Source organism: Thermobia domestica, chromosome 10 (genome assembly GCF_964235325.1).
Source record: "Thermobia domestica chromosome 10, izTheDome1.hap1.1, whole genome shotgun sequence".
NCBI lineage: Eukaryota > Metazoa > Arthropoda > Insecta > Zygentoma > Lepismatidae > Thermobia > Thermobia domestica.
In genome coordinates this window covers 71,168,716-71,180,243 of record NC_137463.1, presented here as the reverse complement: position 1 = coordinate 71,180,243, position 11,528 = coordinate 71,168,716, and the positions used below count along the sequence as shown (strand labels likewise).

Below are 11,528 nucleotides of genomic sequence, written 5' to 3'. Positions count from 1 at the left end.
AGTCACATTTATCATATTGGAAGATAATGAAGTAGGAACAAAAGAAGAGAATACAGGAAGAAAAGAAAGAACAAATAAGATTTTCTGACATTTAATATATATATATATATATATATATTTTTTTAGTTTTATTAAATAGGAAGGTGAAGACCTCGCTTTTTTTTTAAATTCCAGAAAGGTGAAGAAATAGGAGGAAAAGAAAAACAAATATTTTCTTATATACATTTCTTCTTTTCTTCCTATTTCTTCCCCTAACTGCCTAATGAAGCATTACAACGAAAACTATATTGGTTGGTCATAAATGAAAAAAATATTTTTTTTAAAATCTAACCAAAGAAGAAGGAAATGTTTAAAAACTATTGAAAAATCAAAAATAATATTATTCTTTATATGGTTACTAAGACAGATAGCTAAACAAGAACTGACGTCATTCTGTGATTTCATTAAGTACTTAATTTTTTATGTTTATTACTTAATTTTTGTTACATATCTCAGTGTCTAATATTTTCTCTTTCTCTAATTTTTTATTCCTAATATCTTTAGTTCTTTTATTGGTGCTGGTGTCACAATTAATCGGCTGTGATTGTGAAAAAAATTCACAGAAGTTCCACTGTAAAAAGCAGCTAGAACCCATAATTATGTACATGATGTGTCAAAGACTGCAGTAAAGAAACTAGCAACATAACTTAAACATAAACACATTACTTTTATACCTTTCCTTACAAGAATTTTAATCTCTGTTCTCCATCGCATGGTCCATCAATCACCATCCAAATAGATACATGACTGGAGAACAAGAGCCACGTTGTTACAAGTAGCTTGACAGACTCATACTGGTATCCTGTGGAACTCTTTTTGTGATAGCTTCCCTGTAATTCGACCAAATTGCGTATGTGATGTTGATACACTTTGTCCTTTAAAACACCCCATAAGAAAAAAAAAATAAGGTGGTGTAAAATCAAGAGATCAAGCTGGTCACTCCAAAGACCCATGTCCACCGAACTAGTGGTTCGGGAATATTTCATTCAGTCACTCTCGCACTGGTATGACATACTCTAACGGTTCTAAGCCCAGTGTCCGTTATTCCCATTCTTAGACTACACTGTGTTGCGATATCGAAATTTTTTGCCCATAATTACAAATACTACAGTCAGTCAAACATCATATACATAATTATGTACAACGATACTTGTATTTTAACATCTTTATTATATCTTTATTTGTATTTAGGGGCAAAATGTGCTTTTAAATTATGCACAAGCTGTTCAAGAAAGGAAGAAGAAGAATATGACAAGAGAAATAGAAGTGATTTCCTTTCTGTTGTTATGCGATTATATTTTGTTATGTTGGTGATTCGTGAGTTTTAGTTGTCATAGTAACGAAAAATAAATAATGCATAAGAAAGGATCCATCTCGTGAAATCTAGATGTACCATTTTTAAAAGAGTGTACTTGTTTAACTTGTTACGTACTACAATAAAAGGTAATATCTTGATACAGTATGAAAAATCGATTTTGATATATCAGTAGCCTTTAGTTATATAAATATACGAACTGTGGTCGTTATATATGGGCCACCCTGTATACTAATACCAAAATAACATATGTATGTGTCTGTCTGTCATCAAATTTTAGCATAGAAAGACATCGCTTAGAGCCACTATATTTTGTGCAGAGATATACTTCACCAGACCTAATTGAATACAAGTCATTCTTTCTCGAGCTTCGACTCGTGGGGGTATGGGGAGGACGACAAGTGTTGGAGTCAATCCATTCTAAGTGATCAAGCATGTGCCGCTCGACCATCTCCAAAAAATCTAATTTTTTCATGAATGATTATCCTATATCAGGTTACTTCAAAACCACAATTAATTAATTTTTACAACATCCCATGGCGACACAGGGGCTGGCGCCATTTTTTTTTTTTTTCGATTTTAGGCGTTTACGTTGTTTTGAATATCTCAGCATGCATTTGTCCTACCAAATTGAAAATTGCTGGACGTCTCCAACTTGTGCAGAGCTAACACTTTGATCTCTCAACATTTTTTCCTAAAACCATTTCAAAGAGGTGAAATCAGGGTCGGCAGTAGCAACATTTTTGGACATTGAAAACATGTTTGGGAAGAGGAAACAACTGACGTAGAGGTCTGAATTTGTGTGTGCATATAGTCTGGGGTTATAAGTTAATACACAAAAATTTACAGACCTGTAGCTGCTCCCAAAGACCTGAGAAAAAAGCCATAAAGTTGGGGAATTATGCCAATTTAGCACATTTCGCTGTCCAATATCTCCAATGGGACTGGATTAAAAAATCTGAAATTTTGGGAATAGTACCCTGATATACGATAAACATTCATGAAAAAATTAGATTTTTTGGAGATGGTCGAGCGGCAATTTTTCTTTTTTCTCAATCACTTTGCATGGATTGACCCGTTGGAGAATGATGTTTATTTTCCCATTGCTACTTCATAATAACTTATAAGTTAAAAAAAAAAAAAAAAATCAAGTCGTGTGAAACCGAAACCAGATGATCTCTCAAAACTTTCAGTATTTTCTATCCCTTCCTCAATTTCTTTCAACTTTATAGTACGCACAACCTCATTACCTTGTGGGACTTAAATATTTCATTTATTTAACATTATAATAAAGGATAAATAAAAATGTATATAAATATGAAAATGAATGTAAAACTCGGTTGACTACCTATTAATCCTTAATATGTTATGCTTTAAAAAAAGATTATACTTCTCTGTTGTAACCCTTTACTCTTTTACTTCTACTATTCCTTTCCCATGTTACTCTTGAACTTGTTTCTGTTTCATAAGAATTGTCAGCGCATCTACTGGTAAATCCTCCAACCCAAGGCTTCATAACTCACAAATTCAGAAAGTACAGTTAACGCTATGTTTAGTAGAGATACGTTGATTTTATTTTAGAAACAAAATCTCGTTCTCTTTGATCGTTATTGAAAGAAGAGAATATGCTTGAAACAAATATTCACATGAAATTGTAAATAGTGTGTGTATAAACAGCTGCATCTAAGAATGTTTTATTTATAGAACTGTTAACTCGAAGTTTTGAAACAAGTTTGTATAGGTGGTCATCGATAGTTAAAGATGGATTTTTTATGTTAGTTTTTTTTCTGAAAAAGAACTAATAACATGTAATATTCTTTGTGAAGCCAGTGTCTGGTAGTCGATAGCAAACAGGATTATCTGCTGAAATCAGCATTCAATAAGGATACTCAGAGTATATATATATATATATATATCATAATTGAAACTCTTCTCATTGAAAACCAGAATAAAATTATAACATGTTGAGATACATTTAAAATGCTGTACCTATTTAAAAAAAAGTCAAATGACCGGCGATTTACTTTTGTGACACAACGAAACATTGCAATTTCTTCCTTGTCGTTGTCACCCTAATGAAATATATTATCACTATACTTTCTATAGCAAAACAAAGATAAGTTTTTCCGTGGAACGCCGAAACTTCCGTCGGACTTGATTCCTCGTGGGTACAGTATTAAAATAATTTGAACATATTACGGTGGTTCGAATTCTATCTTAATCTCTAGGTCTTATGTAGCCTAGCTGCTGAAAAGTGACGCTAAATTTCAACAAATTAGCAAATAAAAGTTATAACTTAATTGTTTCTAACCATTGTAGTTCTTAAGATATATTTTTTTTCGAAATTAGCATTAAAAAAAGTAAACTTGCATACTATTCTCCACTAGTATTGCTAAAATTCGAATAATGGATTTTGGGAATATTCGTTATTCGCGTATTCGAATAAAATTCATTTTTCCAATAACCGTTCGATTAATTATTCGAACAATATTGGAAAACGAACCAATATTCGAATTACTAATAATTATTCGATCTATGTTTAAATAACGAATCATTATTCGATCAATATTTAAATAACGAATAATTGTTCGAAAAATATTTGAATAGCATATAATTGTTTGAAAAATATTCGAATAAATAATAATTATACGAATAATTGTTCAAATATTGAAAACGAATTTGTATAATCGATTGACAGCAGAAAATAATATTTGAACAATTACTCAAATAATTTTAACAGAATTATTCTCTACTGAAAGGTTGTAAGTGAATAAATAAATAAATAAATAAATACAAAACAATGATTATTTCACATTTGTATCTATTTTGTACTACAAACACTTTTAAACATTTTTACAAGCATTTTTTATCATGATCATAATCATCATTCATATAAAAATATAAACATTCTTTCTTATGCACTGGTTATTTTGTTGTTAACACAACTATACTGGACATATTCATGACATGACAAACAGTGGCTAGGAAGACAATCCAGATATTGAAACGTAATGACTAGCGACTAAATGGTTTTGTTCCGTGTCTTTTTTCTTTAAGTCTACATGCAATACATGTAACTGATAAATTTTTAAGCGCAAGTAATTATTCAGTTTAAAATGACACGTTTTTGTGACAGACTTAGAAATTAAGCAGATTACCATCAGCAGTTTTATGATTTGATGTGTGTACGTTCAGATTATTTATTTCAGAACATATTTTATAAGGAAACTTGTCTGTCCTTTTTTTCAGTAATAAGTATTTTACTTCAAGGAATCCATACCTATCATTTAAGTTACCTTATTCTTTTTTTTACAAACAGGCTAATAATGCTTACTTACATACGCGTTCCCTTTTTCAAAAATTTTGATATGTACAAGAATCAGGCATTTGTTAATAATATTGCCTATTCATAATATAATAATAATATGGCACAAGATTATTATTACAATATATAATATTAACATATTCACAGTTCTTTAGTAGTTATTTTGTCTTTTCTAAAATTTTCATATACAGCACACAGCTGATATTTACATTTTTTGTTAAAGAATGGATGATTTTTTTTACTTGATATGTTTAGTGAACACTAGTCAGTTCATTCTAATAATCCATTTTCATTTATAGGAAAGTTATGATATTTTTTGTTCTAAATTTTCTATAGAGACCGGTAATGAATTGTATGTCAATCTCTCCTAAACAATGGATGTTGTATTCAGCTTCCATGTTGTCCAATTTAATTTTGTCTTGAAATTTACTTTCTATATTATTTTCAAAAAATTAAAAACTGTTTTTTTTAAATATTACATCTACCAATGCATAATCACATTTAAAACAAAGAAAATTCACATCAAATAAGATTAATTCTTTAAAAATTCTTTGATAGATTGATTTAAGTAATGAATAACAAAAACATATAATTTTCAGACATTTATATACGAAGCATTAATATCTATTAAGATGAAAAATGAAACTCTCCCAAAAGTATTGGTCCCCTCTGTCTTTTCCAAACTGTAATCCTTTCCTTGCACGGTCAAAAGCAACAGTTCTTCCTTATCGCTAGATTTTCTTTTGTCAACAATTTTGGAATTAAATTTACTCATTTAAATATGGCTTTCTGTAACATACAAAAATTTACACTCTTCCCATGTCAAGAAAAAAATCAAATTTATTTATTAATTCCAAACAATTATTGACAAAAGACGGGAAAGCATTCTTTCTTTAAGATTGTATGTAAAGTAAATAAAGGAATTTAATATTTAGATATAAATTATCATAGATATTCAAGCTATTTTTTTCATTTACAATCGTAAAATTCATAACAAGTAGGTATAGAAATAGAGATACATTAACTAATGTATGAAATAAAAATACATTGATAGAAAATAGATATGAAAATATGAATGTAGTAAAGAAATGAAGAGAAAATATTAACACCCATCCATATAAACATTTTAGATTATTTTCTTAAGTGGAAATTTCTTTAAAAAAGATAAACGCTATTAATACAAGTAGAATTTGGAAAAATCACATTTTCGTTTAAGTCAAATATATAATTTTAACAATGACACAAAATTCACATCATATTATGTAATTTATTAAAAAGAAGCAACATAGTACCATTTGTCAAAGCATCTGCTTAGATATGCTGAAATTTTATGAGAGAAGAATAATGTATATAACAAATGTATATAATAAATCATTAATTTATGTGTTACATCAATAATAGTCGTAAAAAAAAAATTGAAATCGAAATACTTACAAATTGTAATGCAATATTTAATATAGTTGATATATGTACATGTGCTTTTCTGGATAGATAAGCATATCTTTTAAAACATACATATACAACAAAGTTTGTAAAAACATAAATAAATTATTTGAAAGAAATGTAAATAAATGTATTTTACAAGAAATTTATCAATCGTATCTACATACATGATATTCAGAATCATCAAAATATCATATTAACACTTAATAGGATTTTTTTAAAATCAAGGGTTTCTAAATATGTAATAACTAGATTGAATTTGGCTTATTAATTTAAATATTTGGATAAAAAGAAGGAAATGAAATTATGAAAACAGTCATTCTGTCTCAAACTTGAAAGATATACAAACTGTTATGAATAACAAACAAAAACATTTCAGTAGATATTTCAATCCTCTTCCTTCTTGTAAAAACCTTTAAAATATTAATGAAAGAAGCAAGCAAGTTCTAAAATAATTTCTTTTTAATATTTTGAGATGTTTATACAATACCGCATGTACTTTCTTTAATAGTTAAAACTGATCCCCAGTGATAGAATTGAAACCAGTCAAGAAATAGAAGAGCATAAAATGTTTGCTTCTGTTGAATATTTGAAAGAAAAAAATCTTAAAATCTTATACATCTTTTTGCTTGTCAGGCGTTAAAGAGAGTTTCCAATCTAGAAAACAATTAGTAATTTCGAATGGTCTAGTCTTACATGAGTTTGATTCTAAGTTTGTGTAAGAGTAGAGATCAGATCTACATCTGATGTAGGCTTGGTTTTTAATCCTCTTCCTTCTTGTAGATATTTCAATCCTCTTCCTTCTTGTAAAAACCTTTAAAATATTAATGAAAGAAGCAAGCAAGTTCTAAAATAATTTCTTTTTAATATTTTGAGATGTTTATACAATACCGCATGTACTTTCTTTAATAGTTAAAACTGATCCCCAGTGATAGAATTGAAACCAGTCAAGAAATAGAAGAGCATAAAATGTTTGCTTCTGTTGAATATTTGAAAGAAAAAAATCTTAAAATCTTATACATCTTTTTGCTTGTCAGGCGTTAAAGAGAGTTTCCAATCTAGAAAACAATTAGTAATTTCGAATGGTCTAGTCTTACATGAGTTTGATTCTAAGTTTGTGTAAGAGTAGAGATCAGATCTACATCTGATGTAGGCTTGGTTTTTAAACAATGGCCTTAAACCTCAAATAAATAAACGTATTACGAACATCTTTCTACATTTTTGATAGATATTTATTTAACAGTGACCTTATTTATTTTTATCTTTGTGTTAGCTCTTTTTTTTCTGAAATTTGAAATTGGTTTGTGTTTATTCAATATATATTTTAAAATTTGAAATTCAAATTATTAATTAAGAAGGAGTCTCTATTTGATATATATATATATAAATCAAATAAATGTAATTACTTTTTACTTAAGGAAAAAAGATAATTTTACTTATCTTTAGGAAATGGAAGAACAACGAAACGTCTTTAAATTGCCAAAATTCAGATATTCTTTTGATAAAATCTAGGGTTATAACTACAGTGTGTGAAATAGAAATATTGTCCCTTGCCATTTGATCCTCAATCTTAGGTAAGAGATAAAAATATATTTTCTTTCCCCTGTGAGCTCTGATCTTCATTATAGCCCTCCTGTGATATTATGGTAGCAAATATAAAAGATAGGAAACCAAATGTCTCTTTGTGGAGTAAAAGAAAGAAAGTAAAATTACTGAAAGAGTAAACAAAGATCTACATATGGTAAAATAAAAAATTCCTATAAACGAAGGTACCTCTAAATACTAATAACATTTCAATTTATTTTTTATTTGGAAATAGCCAAGACTAAATACATTCCATTCCATTCTCTCTCTCTCTCTCTCTCTCTCTCTCTCTCTCTCTCTATATATATATATATATATATATATATATATATATATATATATATGCTTGTTCACTGTATCTAGAAGAACAGGAAAAAGTTTACGATTCGTACAATTGGCAACAATGTATGCTTTAGATATCACCGGTAAGATAATGAGAGAGGCTTGGTGATGGAAAATAACCCACTCCGTATTGCATATTGCATATTGCAAAATGTTATTTTAATTACGAAACCGATCGTTCAGGGAAATTAAATGGGTAACATATATTTACACATTTTTTAGTAATCTTACGCCAAACATCACGTGTAAAGCCAAGAAAATTGATTTACTTCTTTTTCTTTCTTTTAATCGTAAAAGAGGTCGTTTTCAAAAAGAATCAATCCGTGGAATTTTTCTTGCTTCGGAAATCATCTTTGTTTTGACTGTCGGACAGTAAATTTTCCTGTTGCTCCAAAAAAACAAAACAAAACAAAACAAAAAAATCATTGATTTTTCTTTAACAAATCTTTATTTACAACATAGCTGATCAATCGCCTTATCATTTATTTTCTTATGTTTCAAATTTAAGTTTAATATCAGTTTTTATTCCATTAAATTAGGAATTAGAGAAAATTTTGCGAAAAATTTACGTATAGTAACAAGTTTTGTTCCATTAAAGTAAGAATTAGAGAAAATTTTTGCGAATAATTTACGTTTAATAGCACTTTTGTTTCATAGAATATGAATTATTTTATTTTATTTATTTATTTATTTATTTATTTATTTTTATTTTTTTATTTTATTTTATTTTATTTTTTTTTTTCGAAAATTTGACTAAAATCAAACTTTAAATTTGATGACCCATAACTTGGGAAGCAAAGGAGTGAATATGTAGCATTTCATATGTCAATTCAGTTTGTTTCCGTACGAGGTTTGTTCTACTACCGTACAAGGTATGGTCAAGTTCAGATGAGTTTCGTCAATCGTGTGACATGTGAATGATTTTAAAAAGAAAATAATCAAATTAAGGACGAAAACAATGCTTCCCAGCAAAAGCTTTCTGTATAATAATTTAAACTACTGCACATTACTGTTCAATGTAGGCATTATCTTTCAACACCAAGGTAAAACTACAGACTGACCAATACAGCCACACACCAAAAAAATTAAATAAATAAATAAATAAAACAAAAATAAATAAATAAATAAAACGAACATTCTGTGCTCCGAACCCCAGGGTATGAATTTGATGTATTTTGTTACACAGAATCCAAATTTAGAAACCCCAGGACGATTAACCATGTTAATTTCTATAGGGACGAAAAATTTACGTGATTTTGGATAGGGTGGACACACGTGTTTCGCCCATAAAACAAAATTGACACGATCAATCGTCCTAGAGTTTTGAAATTTGGATTCTGTGTAACAAAATACATCGAATCCATACCCTGGGTCCGCTGAACAGAACTGTTGTTTTTTGTATGGCTGTGTTACATATATCCTCCCTATCCAAAATTGCTCAAGTTTTTCGCTCATAAAAAAATGGCACGGTCGATCGTCCTGGAGTTTTGAAATTTGGATTCTGTATAACAAAATACATGGAATTCATATCCTAGGTCCGCTGAATAGAACTGTTGTTCTTGTATGGCTGTGTTACATATATATCCTCCCTATCCAAAATTGCTCAAGTTTTTCGCCCATAAAAGAAAATGGCACGGTCGATCGTCCTGGAGTTTTGAAATTTGGATTCTGTATAATAAAATACATCGAATCCATACCCTAGGTCCGCTGAATAGAACTGTTGTTTTTTGTATGGCTGTGTTACATATATATCCTCCTTATCCAAAATTGCTCAAGTTTTTCGCCCATAAAAGAAAATGGCACGGTCGATCGTCCTGGAGTTTTGAAATTTGGATTCTGTATAATAAAATACATCGAATCCATACCCTAGGTCCGCTGAATAGAACTGTTGTTTTTTGTATGGCTGTGTTACATATATATCCTCCTTATCCAAAATTGCTCAAGTTTTTCGCCCATAAAAAAATGGCACGGTCGATCGTCCTGGAGTTTTGAAATTTGGATTCTGTATAACAAAATACATGGAATTCATATCCTAGGTCCGCTGAATAGAACTGTTGTTTTTTGTATGGCTGTGTTACATATATCCTCCCTATCCAAAATTGCTCAAGTTTTTCGCCCATAAAAAATGGCACGGTCGATCGTCCTGGAGTTTTGAAATTTGGATTCTGTATAACAAAATACATGGAATTCATATCCTAGGTCCGCTGAATAGAATTGTTGTTCTTGTATGGCTGTGGTACATATATATCCTCCCTATCCAAAATTGCTCAAGTTTTTCGCCCATAAAAAAAAAAAAAAATGGCACGGTCGATCGTCTTGGAGTTTCGAAATTTGGATTCTGTATAACAAAATACATCGAATCCATACCCTGGGTCCGCTGAACAGAACTGTTGTTTTTTGTATGGCTGTGTTACAAATATCCTCCCTATCCAAAATTGCTCAAGTTTTGCGCCCATAAAAAAATGGCACGGTCGATCGTCTTGGAGTTTCGAAATTTTGATTCTGTATAACAAAATACTTCGAATCCATATCCTAGTGTCCGGTGCACAGAATCTGTATTTTGTGTGTGTGTAGCTGTATAATTTTAACTATTGCACATTACAGTTCAATGTAGACGTTATCTTTCAACACCAAGGTAAAACTACAGACTGATCAACTTACCTTATTGGTGATATTTAGGCATACTAAGCATACTTTATATGTTTACAGTAAATTCCAGTTTGGTCATTATTTAGTTTCTCTTTTGTTTCACATAAATGTCATATTGTAACAGTCTTGGAGATCTAACTTGAGGACAATTTGATCTACACTTTTGGAAACACAAAATGAAGCATGAGAAATTTAAATAAAAATATACAGCAATTGAATAGCACCAACTTCTACAATGAGCAGCGCAATAAGGAACTTCTACACTGACTTTGACAAATCAAGTAAAGGAAAATTATTATATATACAAATATAAGTACATAATCTTTCATGTTTTTTTTTTACACATTAACTTACATAAGAAAGAATTATAATTGCTTTTTTTATTGTTTTCCTATTATCTTTTGATGACAAAAAAGAAATACCTCCTTGACATTAAAAAAAAAATGGTAACTTGAAATATCTGGTAACTTTAACCAGTCATCAATAGAAATATAGTTAAAAGATACATAATACAAGAATTTATCACAGCGAACATTTAGTTTCTTCATGATATTTTGAAGGTGTTATTTTCTTGATATAGTTGTCCCTGTAAAGAATAAATACTTAAATAAATAAATTTTAGAAATAATGATTGGAATACTAATAACGTAAGAGTATAAATTTTATGATTATTAGTTAAAATTATACAAATATATATAAAAAGTGGCTTATCTTGTGCCTTAGTCTTTGTTAATTTATCTGAATACTCTCTTCCTCTCTGGGAACGTCATCACACTATGCTTAATACTATATCACCACATCCTTACTTGGCAAGGTCATAATGTAAACTAA

General features: G+C 29.4%; 1 protein-coding gene across 1 annotated transcript in view; it reads right to left on the bottom strand.

Annotated features, from left to right (window-relative positions):
* Positions 1–4,162: 4,162 nt before the first annotated feature.
* The window catches only part of LOC145662487 (protein sax-3-like), a 609,885-nt gene continuing 602,519 nt past the window's right edge, over positions 4,163–11,528 (bottom strand). The window contains exon 17 of the mRNA XM_081728103.1: positions 4,163–11,283. Within this exon, the coding sequence (XP_081584229.1) occupies positions 11,242–11,283 (42 nt within the window). The 3' untranslated portion in view covers positions 4,163–11,241. The remainder of the gene's footprint in view (positions 11,284–11,528) is intronic.